Below are 19001 nucleotides of genomic sequence, written 5' to 3'. Positions count from 1 at the left end.
CAAAGGAAACAAAATAAAATTGCCTTTTTAATTACTTCAAAGTCAAGTCACATAAAGCACTCACTTGAACACCTTAGGAATATGAGTTGTGTAGAATGTTTTCATAGAAGTATTTTCATATCACGTGTCAAATGGCAAAATATGTCTGATAACTCTACTTGCTTTAGTCACTCCAGATATTGATAGGTGGTCAAGGTCTGAAATATTTTTAGAATAAAACACATTGATATTACTGGATAAAAATGCAAAACACAAAACAATGTTGTTCACAATAGCGTGTGATTTCACTGTGTTAGGCACTACATGAAAAGAAATAAAATAACCCATTCAAGTTCAAATTAATGTATCCTAAAGTAGAGTAAAAAGCTGAACTCTTTGTTTTAAATAATAAAGAGCTATTTGATATTCTCATTCAAAGGAAAACATATAATTATATGGTTCAATTATTGTCTCAATAATGGAAATTTTTCAGCTAGACACAAAAAACCTAAAGACCCAAACCCTTGTGAATATATGCCTCTTTCATCAGATCCATAATTTAATTCAAAGAAAACTTAGTAATAGAGTCTACAGGTTTAATTTATGTGTTTTAATGCATCTTTAAACTAACATTACCTGAAGTCAACACAACTTTAAATATTTTACCATTACTATAATTCAAAGCTTTTTATCCTGTATTATAGAAATACATTCATTGAAAATTGAAAACTTGGATTTTTTTTTTTTTTTTTTTTTTTTTTTGATTGTTGTATCTAATTCTGGTATTCTATCATTTTGGATATATTTCATATATTTTCTTAGGTCCTTGAACTACAGAGTCCACCCCGAGCCAGTACTGTGGTAAAAGATTGTGTAAGAGCCTGCCTAGACTCAACTTACAAATACATTTTTGAAAACTGCTATGATCTTTACTCTCAGTTACTAGATCAGGTAAGCCCAAAATTAACGTTTCATACTATTGTACATTAATTGTTATTAGTTTACCACAAGTGAGTACAAAGCATCCTGGTGTTCCTTCATATCAAAGCACTCACGTTATATTCATTTTCTTTATGTCAGAGAGCAATACATTATAAATAAACCCACAGATAGCTATGAACTCTAAAATGTTTAACAAGATGAGTTCAAAGTGACCATGTTAACTCTTAGTGATCACATTGGACATGACTATAAAATTTTCCAGTGACTTCAGGGAAGGTGACATTGGATTGATTGTTCTTCATTTAGGAATTTTAATTAAGCAATAATTTTTAAAAATTTAATATTTCACTTCAGTAGCTTTAAAAAAGAAGCATTATAATTTGCTGAAAATTATATATTGTCTTTCCAGTCTTATGATTTAACACCTATGATACATACTTGGATCCAGTCTTTAAAGAAAGCTGTTTCAAGATAGCTGAGGATAAAGATGTAACATTTCTTAATACTAGTTCATCAGGCTGAACTGTCAAGGCAAAATAGAAAGATTTGTCTTATTCCAAATACTATGCACAAGCCTTGAGAATGTTTTTTTTTCCTATAATATGGCCAGGGTTCTTTTATAAGTAATGTTAAAAGGAAGAAATTTGTATCTGCAAAATTATACAGCTATCTAAAAGCTGCATCACCTCTTTATTGCATTACTTCTTGTTCCTTCCTTTTACCTGCTGGGTAGTACACTGAAAAAATGGTATTTCAGTGACTATTCCTACCTTGAAATGGATGAATTAAGTTTTTTGGCAAATGCACGTTGGCTGTGTAGTACATAATAGATAAGAACAGTCATGCTACATGATGTAAGACATCGTATTTTATCAGAAAGCACATTTCACTTGAATCAAAAATACGAATTCCCATATTTCAGGAGAGGCAGCACATGCTATATATCCAACTTTTCTGATATAAGAATTTATTTTCTAATGTTGGATTTCTGTTATGTGAGAAAACTTGTCCCAAGCTCCTAGGCTTTGAAATAAGAATTTCTTACCAGAACCCATAGGCCCTGACACTGTGAGAGCCTGTGTATGGATTTTATTCTCCAGCAAATTATATTGCAAGATGAGTAGCAGTACAAAAAGGAGCAGCTTCAGATACCAGATCTATTTAACTCATAAACTGTTCTGTTTTCTTGCTGTCATTTACTCTGCAGCAATTCGTTCTTGGCTGTTAAATATAATATGAGCTGGCTAGACTGGGTGTTGCATAAGTCTGCAGGGCTTATCAGCATTTGTTAGCCATATCAGCAAACAGTGAAAAGTAAAGAAATCTTACTTATGAAAGCATAAGTAAGATGCCTGTGAAAGCTTATCTGTTTTTTTTTTAATTTTGTCACTAATTTTTTGTTTTAATTTTTAAAATATAGTCTGTTTGTTTTAGTAGATGGCTTTAAAATACAGGGAAATTACAGCCTTTCTGTTTGGTAGGGCAATGTATAAGAAGCTTAAAGTAATGCTTCTCTCCAGTTTTGGTTTGGTTTGGTTTTGTTGGAGCAGAAGGGTGAGCAATGTTATTTCTCTCTTACACAACTCTGCTTGATGACAGAGCGATGTAAGATCCCAACACAAAAAACCCCACAAATATTCACTCAGCTGGAAAACTGAATTAACTGCTTTAGACTGCATTTATGTGCCTCTGCTACCCTCTTTCAGAAAGATTTCCAGCAGGTGAGGTTTTTGGTAGAAACTGCAATCAGACAAGTGTCTGCAGAATTATGGTCTCAAGCAAGCGCAAGAAATTTTTGTGAAAATGTGCAAAAGCCTCTTATAGTTTGTTACTGATATATCTGCACGTGCATTTAATTTCAGTAACAGCTGAGTGTACAGCTTGTTGGAACCTATAGCTCTGGAAGTTTTTCAGTGAATCAGGGGGACTGACTTGTCATATCATTATTATAATTATGAAACAGTAAGCAATATTGTAACTAATAAAACCCCTTGGTCCAATTATACCAGATTCCAACATTAGAACTTCTTCATTAACCACTCTCTTATCTCAGCCTGCCTCGCTATCAGATGAGGCCTCCTCCTGTCAGGGGGAGGGAAGGAGTTCATTGTAGCTTGGTGGTACAGCACAGAAAGTTCATGCCTGAGCTGCACAGCTGAGATTTGAGCTGTGAGTAGTGAGAGCTGAAATCGATGAACCCCAAAGCAACAAGAAATGGTTCATATGTAGGTCACCACCTGCTCTCACTCAGGGGAAAGGCTGGCAGCTGCTGTCCTGCTGAGGCCCACTGCAGGCTCCGGGTTTTACCATGGTTCATTTCTTGCCTGAATCATATTGTGGAGATGTTAACAAAAGGTGGAACCTAGACACTCTGCTTTAACAGTGGTATTTCCATCTGGCCAGAAGTTAAATGTTCCTGCACTTTATATATATTTATTATCTCTGTGTGTAACTCATGTTAACCACCTCCTGCATTTGCTTTTGTCTACAATCTAAAATTCTCAAAGTTGCCTGACACAGTATTTCTAAAAAATATGTTTAATGTCTGAATGTGTGGAGTTTTCTGATTTTGGGTTGAAAAATAGAACAATGAATGATGAAACTGAGCATGCTCAAGCTGGAGTTTTGGGAAATCATATATTATCACTCTAATAAGAGTAACAAGTAAATCAAGCAACATGCTCAACAACCCCCACTTCCTCCTTTTACCACTCTGTGTCAGGGAGGCAATCACTCTTTTAAAGCAAATATCTTGCAGAACAATATCACCCCTGGAGAACAGCAATATTTCCTAGGGTAAACATGGTGAATGCTAACATTATGCAAAAATGTCATAGTGCAGCTTCATATTGGAATACAAAGAACAGCTGATTAAAAAAAAAAAAAAAGAAAAAAGGAATACTACAGAAAATAGAACATGACACCTTGAAGTCTTGCTGACACGTATCACTGTCCTTGTTATTTGAGACAAACCACACTGATGAGGAACTACCTATTTCCTTATGCAACAGATGTAGTGTTTTCTCTTTTTAATTAATATTGAACTGGGTGAAGAGCTAGCTGTCTCATGCTGAAAAAAATAGTTTTGCAAGCACTTTTATAACTTTGAGTCAATTTAAAATATGTAAATATAGATATGTAACAAATATGTTAAGAAAACAAAAAAATCTGAAGTCTTGGCTGATGCTGTCATTGACTCAGATCTCTTCAGTAACTCTTTTCGGAGTCTTCTCCAAATCAAATCTCTCCTGTTCATGACTGATAGCACCAGACACTGGAAAAAATACACTGGGATACTCTGTATTTGACATCTGCTCAGCAGAGTAGTAGTGGCATTCTACATGATTTTGGAGTTCTTTTCCTTTGTTACTCAGCTCTCTGGGTTGTCAAAGCACCGTGCAGAAGACCAGGAGCTAGCAAAAAGTTAACTAGTTCTGAAGCCACATATTGGGCAGCTGTGGCAGCACAGGGCCATTCCCTTGGGATTTATCTCTGCTTAGAGGGATGGCACCTTAGGTCAGGTTGATCAGAGTTTCTGTATTAACAGGGTGTGGTAGGCTGGCATGTGGATGGACCTATGCTTTGAGTGATGGCTCAGTTTTTCTGTACTCATCTTTAAGACTCTGATCAATTCTACAGTTGGATTTGGTAATGCAAGATACTTAATTGCTTCCCAGTGTGTAATTCCTTTTCTTTTTTAGGAAAGCTGCCCCAGTTAAATGCCGTTTCAAGTTTTTTCTGTGAAACACAGTCCTTGGATAAGATGCTAGTTTAAAATGGGTTTGTCTTCTATAGCAGGCTTCTATTTGGTCTGCCTTAAACATGCACTAGCTTCTGCGGAAAACTGGAAGATTAGAAATAAATCTTTTCTCTAGAAACAAGTGCTTTTAATAATTTATACCGGAGAGAGCCCCTGTGAGTGACATTAATGCTCCAATATTAATTTCTGGTTCGAAAAGCACTTTTGCTTGCTTGCATGGTTATAAATTGCCAGTGATACTTGTCACACCATCTGTTGTAACTACTGAATCTCACCTTTATTTCAGTAGCTCTAGACACTGGGGTTGTTGCATTTTTGGATCAGCTAAGGATAAAACAGTGTGATTAATTAGACTTTTCTAAAATATTCCACAGTGACCACAAAAACAATTTCAATTAAGTGTTGTTGGAAGTCCCTTTGGGCCATTCTAAATGTTGTTAATAGATAAAAGTTAATTGAGGCTAAGAGAATATTTAATTCACTATGACCCTTATATAGTGTCATATTAATTCAAAGAGATACAGGGTCAATTAAAGTGGTCAGATTTGAGCTATAAATGAGAAATACAGAGAATATTTGCTTAAACCTGCAAGATAAGAGACTTGTTTATTTTCTGTGATTTATTCTGACAGCTGTGTGGAAGAGACCTAGCATGTGCAGATATACCTCTCTGTGTAGTAGAAATTATGTTTGTGTATGTCTGTGTCCACAGAGATAAAAACATTTACATGCCATGTCCTTTCTTGTGATTATTACCAAAATATAATTGGGCATCTCAGGTTCTCTGATTTGGATGTCAAGCTGGCGAAGCCCTTTTTGTTTGAAAGAACTACACAAAAATCCCATTTCCCTGGATTAAAAAAAAGAAATCAAATCACAAAATGGCTTTTCTCACAGCTTGAAACTGCTTGGCAAAGCAATACCTTCACAAGCCTCTCTTGAATACTTCTATTTTCCTAGTATTTTTTCTGTCTGAGGATTATTTTTTTTTCCCTCCTACTTTGTGGGGTTTTCCTTCTCTCCCCTCTTAAATGTGCAGTTTGCAGTTCTACCAGTCAATCTGAGAGTTCTTGGAAAATATCTGTGCTGAATACTTCAGAAAGTAGCCCTTTTAAATTTGGTTATTAAAACAACAGAAATTTAACCACTTCTTTATGTAGAGTGAACAGCATAGTAGCTGTTAGGCCCAATAACTTCAGCTTATAATCCAAAACAAAGTGAAAAAGGTTCCTTATCATTTATTTGTTCAGTGTTTATTGTGTAGTGCATAGAAGTTCTGCCTCAGTAGACAATTTTATCTGCACTCAATATCAGCACAGCAAAGAATTCTAGAATGCATTCCACTGAAGTGTGGATGTGCACTAAAAATCAAGTCTCCGTTGATTACCTTTGTAGAAAAATAAGATAAACCAGGTGCCTCGAATTGCCAGTGAGTGGGTGTGAGTCCACCTGTGTCTGATTAGGACAGGCCCCTATTGGGCATGAGCAAGATCAGGGGACCAATAAAGGTGGGACACACACCCACAGAGAGCAAGCTCAGCTTGCTCTGGTGCGAGGCATGGAGAGGCCAGCAGCTTGTCGAGCCTCTGGAGCAAGAAAGGCTCTTCCCACTACACTTCTACCCTGGAAGCGCTGTGTGGTGGCTGGAGTCCTGGAAGAGACCAGCAGCTCGTCGAGCGTCAGGAGCAAGAATGGCTCCTCCCGCTACACCTTGTCCTATGTGACTTTATTTCCACTCTGTAAGTGTTTGGCTGTATGTCCACAGCCAGGGATAGTCTGCCACACAGTCTTCTACTAAGTTGAATGGACTGTCTTTGTCCAAAATTTCAGAAGATTCTTACTATGTCACCCTTTAGAATCAAGCAATAATCTTTCGGTGGATATCCTCATTTTTTCCCTAATTTCTCTAATATAAAATATATTGAATCTTTTCAATACAGGGTAAGAAACAAGAAGTTCCTAAAGAAGAGCAGGGACCAACAACAAAGAATTTAGATTTCTGGGCACAGCTTATTACTCTGATGGTCACCATCATAGATGAAGATAAAACAGCGTATACACCTGTCTTGAACCAGTAAGTAATCACCTTCCCCATAAAAATAAAAAATCCTGGATTTATCAAAATAAGGACAGGAAATACACCTGAATCAGTGTTGCATTTTAACTATAATCTATCTAGAGATTTTTTAGCATACAGAATGTAACACTGACATAGTTTGATAAAGACTTAATGCTCTGGTAATGGAAAGAGAATGTTTTGGTTTAGGAACACTAAAGATGCATGGTAAGTGAACCATCCCAAAAAGTTAACTAATAAAATATCATGCAAGAGAACTAAATGGATAGACAGGTGGGAAATTTCAGTGTGACAGTATCATGATGGTGTCTTGGCACAAAAGGTGTTCAAATCCCTCTGAGATCTTTAAGGCATTGCAGTAGAGCTTTAGGGATGCATTTGTAAAAGAGCAATGAATTCTTAAAAAGATCCTTTCCAAATTTATGGCTGGCTAGAGAGCCTAGCTAGGCTGACCTGAAAATTTATTAAATGGAAAGCAGTATCCTGGGTTTACCAGAGATGGAAGCTGACTTCTCAGAATTGAAGATGTAACAGATGAGAGAGGTAGAACCAATTACCAAACCAGCTGAATGACTTAGAGTTGAGATACCAGTAGAGAAGAGAGAGTCAGTCAATAAACACAGAATGAGGAGACCAAAGTGCTGGGGTTTGGAAAGAAAAGGACTGCACAGAAATATATTTCACGAATTAAGGGTGGATAAACTAATTGAAATGTCACACAATGAGGGCCTTGGGAAAAAATTTCACTCTTCTAGGTCTTTGGAGCTATTTAACAGAGATTCTAAATAGTCTGGGCATAGTCTAGCTGTGTTGACATATGAAAAAGTTAAAATTGAAAAATATATCCATATGATGACTAAACTTTTAATAAAGGTGTCTGCAGTGTGCTTAATGGAATGGTCTAAAGGGATGCAAGAACAAGTCTGCCTATTTCAGCCAAGATAGGGTAGATACTGAAACGCACTCAGCACATGGTGATGTGCTGATTTGTTGATAAAAGGTACCATACATTTTATGGACCCACAGTGCAATTACCAGAGGAGCCCCCTGATGATAAGCACCAGTTGAAAGATGTTTTGTTGTCTTCTCAGTCCTTCCAGTCCTGGATAATAAATACCTTTGTTCAGTCTTTTGCTTGACCCTATCAGAGAACAAGTTCTTAGCTTGAAAGAAAACTATTTTCCTGTTTAGTCCTTTTATAAAACTTAGTGTGAAGTTCCTCTTTGAAGGAGAACTCAAATTATTTGTCTGACTGTCAGCATAATAAATATTCTTATTATAAAACATACAACTGGAACAAATCCATACAACCCATACAGTGTTTCAGTCTGTTCATTGAAGTTAAACAAAAGTAACTGGACTTTAATTATCCTAAAAATTGTTATAGAGAAAGGAAAAGGATAAAGGGTTCCTCTGAGTAGATTAGGACATTCCCTAACATACAGCTGAATGACTGTTTAAGATACGAAAAGAGACTCAGGGGTGGACAGAATTGGGACAGATTAAGGGACAGAAAATTTGTTTGCCAGTTTTCTCACATTGTCACTTTGTTTTGAAAGTGGAAGGGGGAATGCAGGGAATAAATTTTCTTTTAGAAATAGGAGACACCAAGAGCAAGAGATTCAGAGGGTGTGGGTGGAAAAACTTGAAAAGCTGTTCAGAATTGCTTTGGATACTTTTTTTCTTAAGAAATGATACTTCTAACACAAAAGCAGTATGTAAAAAATACTGTAATACTGCTATATGTTGAGAAAATTGACAGCCTCTTCCTCATTCCTTACCCCAGAAAATAAAATGCATGAAAGCAATAGGTAAGTTGAATGCATAAGAATATTGCAAAAATATAACTCCTTATCAGAAATATATGGCCATGTAGTGTCTCAGTAGAATATTCAGGCCTACATTTATTTGAATTCTGTTGTAGAAATGAGGTTACTGAAGATCCCCAGGAGATTCCAAGCATTCTAATTTTTCACAATAGTATAATACTGCTCAGAGTTTTTTCCTCAACCAGTTTTGGAAAGCCTATTTTTATATCTACCTTGGAGGAAAAAAAGATACTGTGATAAAGCAGTTTGAACTGCATCAGATTATGAATCCAGATGAAGCATGGCATCATTGCCTCAGCAAGCATCACAGCAACTCAAAGACCATTCCTGACTGTTCAGTGGGAGTTGTGTGGGCAACCTGCAGATTTTATGTGACGTGAGAAACGTGACAAGTCTGAGGGAAAAACATGAAGTCTGATATTTGAGTCATAAAATTCTCATCCTACTATTTAAAGCAATATAAAATGTGATGGGAACCTGATTCACAAACAAATCTAGGACTTCCCAGCACTTGTCAAATATGCAGTGTATACACTGTGAGACAGCAGAAATTGCTATCAAAATAAAATCTGTTCAGTTAAGAGGAAAAACAAAGTATGAAAAAAATCTTTAACTAAAGTATGCTTGTGCATTTGGAAATCTAGATCTAACCTTTGTGCCTCTGCACTCGTTAGCAAAATGGTTTCCATTTAATTGCATAGCATATATAGTCAGAATGTGGTTTTTGTAACTGTAGCAGATTCTTAAAACAAGGAGCAATTGTTACAGCTCATGTCCATGGCCCAAAAGTTGCAGGCTGCAGATGTTAACTTCCAGGAAGTTACTGGGTGCCAGTCAATTAACCTTCTGGTTTCATCACCACATCATCAGCCTGAAAAACGAAACCACTCACAGAACACTGTTAGTTTATGTAGCAATTCACATAACTGTAGTTAATGTGGGATACAAATTCATGACTCCCAAAGATTCCATGCTCTATTGATTAAGCTAGACAAACAAAAATTAAGTATTCTCACCTAGGGTTAGATTCCCTTGTGGTACACATTGTACTTCTCCATCTTCCATCATCACCCACCAAGTGTGTCCAGACCCTTGAGCAAAAGCCACAAATGGGTTTGCCTTTGCCCGAGGCAAGATAGCTCTAGGGGGTCTTAAAATTTGTTTACTTAATTCTTACATCTTTGTAATGTCAGGATCTGTTTTCTTTACTCTGTGAACATGGTGCGTTTCATACTCATATTTAGTACTTCAGTAATCCTTTAGTACTTTTTAGTTTTGTGTTTTAGTGACTCCTGCCGAGCATATGGAAAACCTAGCTTAGCTATACCTTGCAATTTTTAGTCTCTACCTGAGAGCTAAAAATCACATTTTGGAAGGAAGATAAAAGTCATAGGTACCATTCAAAGCCAAATACTATTAATGTTGGCTTAGATAGCCAAAGTTGACTATAACCTATAATTATCTGAGTCACTGAAGAACCAAGAAGAAATACCATTTATTATTTGGGTAAAGAAAGCATAAGTGGTGTTTCAGCAAAGCTCATCAAAGATGGTTAGAGAAAGTACTCCAATGTGAAGTAGTATTGCAACATCTCCAAGGAACTTTCATTTGCAGTTGGAGATAAGAACTTGGAGCAATGTCAGCTCTGTGTTCTTTGAGAAGACAATAGTGAATAACTCAATAAGAATGTTAGGGGGAAAAGCAGAGCCTGAAAGAGATGGGGAAAAAAGTTCTATTATCAAAGTTAAATATTTGAAGTTAGAATGTATTGTATTAAAATTCAAAAAGTCAAGATAGATTACATATTGCAAAAGAAAACAGAAACCAAAGAAAAATGGGACTGAGTTCTTTTTCTGTGAACACTGTATTTAGTTGTAATATTCTTTTATTTCACAAGAACTGCTGAAAGAATGTTTTATTTTTTTATTTTTTAAGACCAGGTTAGTTATATACAGTATAAGCTAGCTGTCTTGTCCATTATACTTTCTTCAGAAAAGTCAATATTATTTTGGTTAAAAATAAAACTTTTTTTGATAGGTGGATGGTAGAGCACTGGAAGAAAAAATAAATTATTTGCTTGCAATTTAATTAGAATACATATTTTCCAAAATGAGATGGAGCTTTTGTCTTAGGAACCAGTGAAGCAGTGACTGTGTGCAGCTCTTCACAAACAGTGTAATCTAACCTGTCACTGCATGCACAGCTTAAAAATGAGGGTACTCTTATAAGCACCTGGATGAAATTAAAGCCACCAGATACGGAATATAAAAATTTTCAGAGAGGTTCAGGGACTTTGGTACTCTGAAAATGTAGCTGTCTGCAGAGCTAAGAGCAGAAATTAAGAGAAAGCATTTTTATTATGCTAGGAATTTCTTAGTTTAGAATTCAACTAAAGACGTGCAGTACTACTAGGAAAATGCTTTTGGGATTTATTTGTGATTTGTGTTTTGCTTCATACATTGATTCTTCTCATTTTCTTTCAAGTTGAGTCCTGTTAATCTCTGGTTTTATGTATAACTCTTTGTTAGAACAAGCCAGTGTAAGCAGTTCTCATTTAATTTTTTGCATTATTAAAACCAGTAGATGTTCATGAGTGGCTACCATTTATTTGCTGTGTAGTAATTTTGGAAATTACCATGTCCAGACTATCTTTTGGTTAATTTATATCCCATGAAAACCGATTTCATTATCTTTATTATCTTTATTAAGAAGTTCCACCAAATAGTATTTTATAGTTGACATACAAGTCATCATGGAAGATAGGAAAGTGATTTTAATAGCAATGTTTTGGATAAATTGAGATTTTATAGCATTGCTGTAAGTATGACGGAGAAACTGGGAAAATTATGGCCTATGAGACAGAAATAATTGTAACAAGAAGAAACAGAATAACTAACAGCATTCTCCTCATTGTCCTCTTGCTTCACTAAGAAATGTGAAAATGTGTGGCTTTTACAAAGGTTAGAAAATGTTGTGTGTGGAGGTTTGCATGGGAAAGTTCTCTGATATTTTGCTGCCAAGGGACCAAATTCTAAAATGTTTGCAACAGAAGATTTTTTACCTTGAAATAAGGAGTTAAAATACAAATAACACAAAATTTATTACTTACATAGATGATCTAGAATTTGAAGTTTGGTTATCACTTTCCTTTAATAAATGAGCTGCTGCTGTTACCATTTATCTTTAGCATGTGGAAAATTTTGCATCCTGCTGTTGTATGTTAAGCTTTGTTTGCTTCTCACAAATAACAGCACACAGGCAGAAATGATGATCCTTGCACAGCACCCTTAACTATGGCAGCTGCCAAATACCCAGCAGTCTCTGATTGTTGTAAGTATGGAAAGCAGTGTGAGTTTCCTTTCTAAAGAAAGGAAGTTTGGAAGAAAGGAAGTAACTTGGAATTCAATGTACACACAGAAAGAGGGAAGCTTCTGTTTCTGATGTGCTACAATTAGCAAAGTACATTTTGAAAATCACCTCTTTGAAGTTTTACAAAGCTTTAACTCATTTTCATGAGATCTATTTTAGTATGCCCACACTTGCATAAGAACTTTGTCAAATGGAAATGAAGTGGATAATTGAGACTTCTGTGGATAATTTGACATGTTTTAAAATGCCTGTTTAAATGGATTTTTTAGGGTTTATATTTAAAGTACATAATTGATTGTTGGATTTGAATAAGTAAGTAGGCTGTCATTTGGGCATAAATTTATTTTTTTTATCTATGGAGATCTTAAAGATTTTTCTTTTTTTTTTTTTTACTTCAGAGCTACATTTAATTGCAACTTTTCAGGCTTGGACAAAGGAGCTCTTCTAAACCATGACATTTGTTACTTAAACAAAGTTCACACAGCAGAAGAATGTTAAGCAAAACACAATACTATTAAAAACTCAGCTGCCATTTTAGCAATTTAAGGACTTGAAAAAGTCCTGCTACCATCCCAATAAAGTTCCTAGTGCAGGGTGTTGGGTTTGGTGTAACAGGATCCTGGGCTGCATTAGGAAGACCACAGCCCATGGGTTGAAAGAGATCTGTGCATTTGGGTGCTTATTACCAGTTTTGGTTCTCTAATATAAGACAGACATTGTCACTCTGCAAAACCAGAGTGGACAACCAGTAGTGGGCACATGGAGCACATAACATGAGGAGAAGCTGTGGGAGCAGCATGAGGAAAACAGCTAAGGGGAGTGCTGGTTGCATTCTTCACCTTCCTAATGAGATGCTGTCAGAACATAGCTAAATCTCTTCCAGGAGAGTAGTGAAAGGCATGAGCATACTCTTCAGGTAAGGAAACATATTAGCAGCAAATCCACATTCCACAGTGAGAGTGGTCCAGCACTGCAATACATCACCCAGAAAGTCTGTGTCATTTTAATGCTTGGAGGTATTCCTAATTCAGCTGTACAGCCCCTGAGCAACCAGATACGGCTTTGAGCTAGATGACCTTCACATGTCCATTCCAGCTTAAATTGTTCAAAAGTTTTATAAAAATAGCTGCATTATCTCCAAACAACATCCAGTCTGCTGAACATGTAGTCAGTGCTGGATGCCTAGAGAGAACAAGCATACCCCAGTCACCCTGGGCAGCTAAGGCTTGAAACAGTAGCCACAACATTACAGCTTTTTTAGTTAAGGACAAAATTTTACTCAATCACAATTTTGTGATACTTCTTGACTCAGGTTCTACCTCTACTTCCTTTTCAGTGGCAATCAGAGCAGAACTTTTGAATGCAAGATGTATTCTGTCAATCTTGTACACTTTGTATAATATTTATTAAAAGAACAAGTAACTGAAACAATCATAAATATTACTTAGGTAAATGTAAATATATACTACCAAGGGGGAACATCTAAGCCCAGGATTCGATGTTAGCAATTGCAGAAATTGGTTGAAAAAATTAAAATTGTTTACATCTTACATTCCATTTAAGAAAAAGCAATGCAGAAATGCTGTATAAATTACACTCTGATAATTTCTGTCCAACACTCTGTAAAACAACAATACCTTAAAAATTTAACATCAAATTGGCTATACCATACAGTTTTTATGTCTCTGTGCCATTCAGTTTTGAATTATTATAGTTACTATGTATATGAAAGGAATTATAACTATGGCAGTTAACAGCTATTTATTTCTGAAATACGTTTATAAATTGTTGGGGTTTTTTTAATGAGCAGCTTGTGGCTCATTAGGTTTTTGATACGAGATGTTTTACTGTCTCAGATTGTTGTGAAAAGTATAAAGAACGTAGAGGAAATTAATGGAATAAAGCTTATTTTCTTGTGTCAACATAATTCATCTGAATGACAGGATAAAAGAAAGCCCTGAATCAGAAATGCTAAGTCGTAATGTGAAAACATTTGCCAGAGTTTGCTTTGTGCATACCTGTCTGGGCTGTGTGGATTAGCAAACATCCAGGTTTGTGAAGGTGATGCTGAAAACTAGAAGTTTACTTTGCTTATGGGATTCCACTCACCACCAGCTCTGATATTTGAGTACTGTTCATAAATGCAATAACAAATTGGAAAGGCAATGACATTGTATAGGGAAAAGGCTGGGATTGTGCTGAAGCCAAAGTCCTGCCACAGAACTGCCATTATAATGTGATAAGCAAGTAATTTTACTTTCTCAATTAAATTATCTGGAAGTCCAACTGTTGAACTGTAAGGAACTTCCATGACATTATGTCTAGCTGAACCCTGGCAAGCTACAGGGTGTCCTTTCCAAGCATCTTAATGCTTGGAGAAGTGTGTATTATGGCCAGTACTTCAACCAGGCAAATTAGGTACCTATTAACGTTAGTCAATTAGGTCAATTTCACTGGCTGAAAATGCTGATTAGCTTAACTCTCCATATTACATTAATAACCCACTTTGGATAAATTAAATCCTATTATTTGAATCCTGCTGAATACACCTATAGGTATCATAAGTGTCATGAAGTACGTTAATTACATATAAAAAGTGAGAGGTTTATACTAAAACCCAGAGGCTTCCTGTTGTATGCTCATTTTTGTCAGTCATCTGCTCAGAGGTCACCATGCTGGTTACAGTGTGTACAGGATGGGTGAGAATGGCAGTCAGTCCTACAGCTATACTACTCTACTCTATAGAAAAATATATCCATGCAATATAAAATTGCAAATATCTGTACCCTAAGCACCAGCTGGAAGGATTTCACTGGTATCCACTCATTAGGTTTATGTTTCTCATGGACACAGAACTTGATATCTCTGAGTGACAGCTTTAGGTACCTAGCTAAAGCCAGGTGGGATGAATTAAGGATACTCAGTAAAACTACAGGAAACAACCTCCTGAGAAGATCATTGTATTTTCTCTGTGCACATGTATATTCACAAGTTAAAATGCACAAACATATACATACCGCTAATCAAACAAATGTATTTATATCAGATTCAGCTTTGCATCATGGACAAAAAAAAAGTGTTGTTATCAAATCAGCTTTTCAATATTTCCTCGAGCAGCTTTGCTAAAGTTAGTTTGTGGTGCTAAGAGAGCACTCAGACTGGACTAGAGGTAAAGAAGAGAATTATAGTTAAAATATGGATAAGCTGAACAAAAATTGATATTGTTAACAGAGTTAATATAAAATTCTGTAACTGAGCTTCTGTTTGCCTACTAAAGGCATATCAGTGACCTGAGCTAGAGGTTCTTTCTTATTAAAGTGACAGGGCTAATGAGCTGTTTGCAGGTATGACACTAAGAGCTTCAAAAAATCATTCCATTTTTACAAAAAAGTATAACAGTATTTTCTTTTTTATTTCTTATTTATTTATTATTATTAGTAGTAATGTTATAATTTATTATTTTATTATATTATTTATTAATGTCTTTATTATTGTATTTCTTATTTTACATTTTCTGTAAAATATTCTGTGAAAAGTTGTGCCATAAATTCAAGAGAAAAGCCATAGAGCTCTGTGTGTTTCCTCATGAACATGTTCTTAGATGATTTTTTATATTCATGGTGAACAGTGAGTGTGTTCATACTGCTCTCACTGCACAGCTGTGTCAGACCCACAGGTCCAGTAGAGCAGACTTTTGTTTTTTTGTTTTAAATAAAAAGAACAATTGCTCTCCTTTTAAGTATGAGATGAAACAAGCAGTGTGTGTCACTAAAATGTCAGCTTTTGCTAGTAGCTAACAGTGAAGATGGTAACTGAAAGCTTAAAGCTTTTTTTCTACATAGAATAAGAAGCATCTGGGATCTATGAAAAAATTGTTGAAAAAATACTTACTTTATAACAGCAAAAATACCTATAAGGGACTGTTTTTCAAAGATGACTTGAGCCATAATGCCAAAACAAAATGTATAATTCAAAAGTGTGCATTTTTCAACCTTTTACATTCTTTAGTGTTTTATCCATACTTCAAGGTGGATACTTCAAAGTCTTGAAGCAGTAAATTGGGTTCAACTGGTACAAATCCATATAGCTTCATAGACAACTTGACTATTTTCCAGTGTAATAAGGGAACTAAGAACCATGTGTTACTTTAACTGATAAACATCTGAGCCTGAGTTTCGGGTTTTTCATAAGCCATCTGATTGATTTAAAGTTGAAGTGTTATCCACAAGATGGATGTTTCTTGATTTAAAAAGTGGTGTGAGGGAATTGCTGCGATATTCAACTCATAATTAGGCCCCTGACATTAGACCAAGGCAAGGTTTTGTTTGAAGATTGGATGGTACAAAACACAGGACGTGCATACTAGGGGAATTATTTTGTGGAAATATTTGCCTTTCTGATGTGCAGCTGTAAGCATAATTTCTAGGAGCAGGTGAACTGATATAATGTGATTGATTGCAGGTTCCCTCAAGAGCTGAACATGGGAAAAGTCAGTGCTGAAATCATGTGGACTCTGTTTGCCCAAGACATGAAATATGCTCTGGAAGGTAATTAGAACACTTAATTACACTAGAGAGTTCACTGAGACTGATTGCAACAGCAAATCACACCTGGCTGGCATCAGATTTCTGAGGGTACTGGGAGTTTTCTGACGTACTTGTTTAAGATACTTCATAGGTAGTGAAAAAGAAGCACTGTAAAAGAAAAAAATCATTTTACTGTGACTATATGAAGTTATCTGAGGAAGGAGAAAAAAGAACTGTAATTTGAAATGCTGCTTCTTATTCCCTAAATATAACAGAATCATCAGTGTCCAAGGAACCACAAATATGCTTGCTAGAGAGTACTGTAGACATTGCCTGTTTTCTTACTAGCTGAAAACAGGTAACTTGTATATAAGAGACATTTACAGAATGAAGTTGTGGAGAAAATAAAGGTAAGTAAACCTTTTTGTATTCAAAAGACAAGTCGTATTGAAAAAGAAGTTGGACTTAAAAAGCAGTTTAACAACTCAACAGGCATAAAGGATTAAAAAAAAATGAATATTTGAAGATCAGTGCCTATATTATTTGCTCTGCAATGCCTAATGCAATATCAGTGTAATGTTATTTTGACATTGTAGGATTTTATGATTATAAAGAAAAAGAGCTAAAAGATGAATTACTAGAATTGCTCCTAATGGAAGAATTATTTTGTTCATCTGCTGTTGTGTTACTCTGCAAATTGTTCTATTTGTATGTGGAATTTGCACACTAAGCGCAGCAGAAGATGAGAAGAAAGGAAAGAATGAATTAGAGGCAATGTGATTATAACATGCAGAATGACAAGAGAAGACATGAGAAATCAATTCGAAGATGTGGGTAGGAGAAGAGGTGTTCAAACTAATACTTGCAGGTGTTGTTCTATAGTCCTGTCAATCAAAGGTATAAGTTTGAGAAATCTAACATCAGGCAGGAGATCATCCTTTGAGAGTGATCAGTCAAGTCAAAAGCTACCAGGAGAGAGAAGTATGAATAACAAATGAAAGCTACTACTGTAATCCTGGTTACACCTGTGAGAACAGCCTTGTATCTCAAGAGGTTGTAAATCAGGAACAGCCTCAGCAACTCAGTATTGTGATGGCACATAGAGATAGCTAACACAGGTTGATAAGAATTTCTAAAAGCCATTAGAAGTGGCCTGTTGGCCTGCCCTCACAGCTTTGGGTGCATAAGATCCCTGTGCCCCCCAGTGCTTGTGTTGTTTTAGCCATTGAACTATAAATATTCTGTACAGCAACAAGATAATTCAGGGAAGATAATTAACTCAGTTTGCTGAGTAGAGCACATTGATCACTCAAAAGGCAGCTTCAGATCACACTGTTTGTTTCTTGGTTGTAAAGAACAGAACGGGAAACTTTTGAGGGAGAGTTAATTATACAAGTTATGAAATGGGGATGATTGAGTTGTAGAAGGACTTGAAAACAAAATATAACGTTAATAACCTAATTCTGCAAAGAATCTCCGTGTATGGAGATACATTGGTGTCTTTTTTTCTCCTATAGGTACAGGGGTAAATGTCCCCTTATGGGCAAGCACATTAGTTCTAAACTAAACATATGATACTGATTCCAGCACCTCCAAGAAATAAGATAAATCCATTGAAACTGCTTGTTTCTGCATTGTGTTTCAATAAACTTTAAGTGCAATTTGCTAGATAACAATTAGAGAACACCTGTGTGGTTTTGTCTTCGCTTCTGCTCTACAGGCAGAGGCAGATACAAGACAGGTAATTATTAAAGTTCAGCCTCACATTTATCTTGCTGCCTGATTATTCCTGTTTTGTACTTCATTCTACTAATTGCCTATAAAATGCTACCATGCATATTTGGTAATTTTTTACACTCACTTTGCACTCTTGTGACAAGCCAAAGTGCAGAGAATCAAGTCTAAATGTTTCCTTCATGGAAACATTTTTTTTTTTCTTCAATGAAACAATAGATAAAAGAAACTGCCAAAAAAAATAACATCAAAGATGCAAGGCTGCATATTCAGTACTTCAGACCCAAGAGAATTAAGGCTGCCTTTCTTACCCATATTCTCTTTTTACTCACAGATTTCAGGCATTACAATGTAGCATCTAATTATGTGATAACATTTTCTGAAGAGTATATTCTTTCATAATTTTCCAAATTTTATGCATAGTAGAGATTTACAAAAGCCAGGATCAATGTAAACTGGATTTGTACACCAGCATTATTTGTTCTCTTTTATTGCTTTCTGATTATGTGATTACTTTGAACTAATGTTGAAAATTCAAGTACAAAGTATTTGAAATTTTCATCATATTCTTCAGAACCAGAGCTTTAATCATCATCATAGATATCCTAGCAGAGACAGTGATTCCATTCATAGCTTTTCCATTTCCATAGGCTTTCCATGGTCAAGTCATGCACAGAGTAAAAATTCCATTAGAGTAAAAAAGCACAGTTCAGATTATTTCAGTCCTTGGAAGCAAGTGCTTATTTCCTTCTGTAGCCAATAGTAGCTGTGTATATCTGTATATC

The 19001-nt window shown here is 35.7% G+C and overlaps 1 protein-coding gene across 2 annotated transcripts in view; it reads left to right on the top strand.

Moving 5' to 3' along the window:
• UNC13C (unc-13 homolog C) overlaps window positions 1–19001 on the top strand; it is a 107814-nt gene that overhangs the window by 57323 nt on the left and 31490 nt on the right. For both annotated transcript variants that reach the window (XM_030456876.1, XM_008492046.2), the window contains 3 exons: window positions 802–930; window positions 6622–6755; window positions 16418–16503. In XM_030456876.1, the coding sequence (XP_030312736.1) occupies window positions 802–930; window positions 6622–6755; window positions 16418–16503 (349 nt within the window). The remainder of the gene's footprint in view (window positions 1–801; window positions 931–6621; window positions 6756–16417; window positions 16504–19001) is intronic.

The sequence above is a fragment of the Calypte anna genome, chromosome 10 (genome assembly GCF_003957555.1).
Source record: "Calypte anna isolate BGI_N300 chromosome 10, bCalAnn1_v1.p, whole genome shotgun sequence".
NCBI lineage: Eukaryota > Metazoa > Chordata > Aves > Apodiformes > Trochilidae > Calypte > Calypte anna.
Note: the sequence above shows the minus strand (reverse complement) of the source record. Positions and strands in the feature narration are given on the sequence as shown.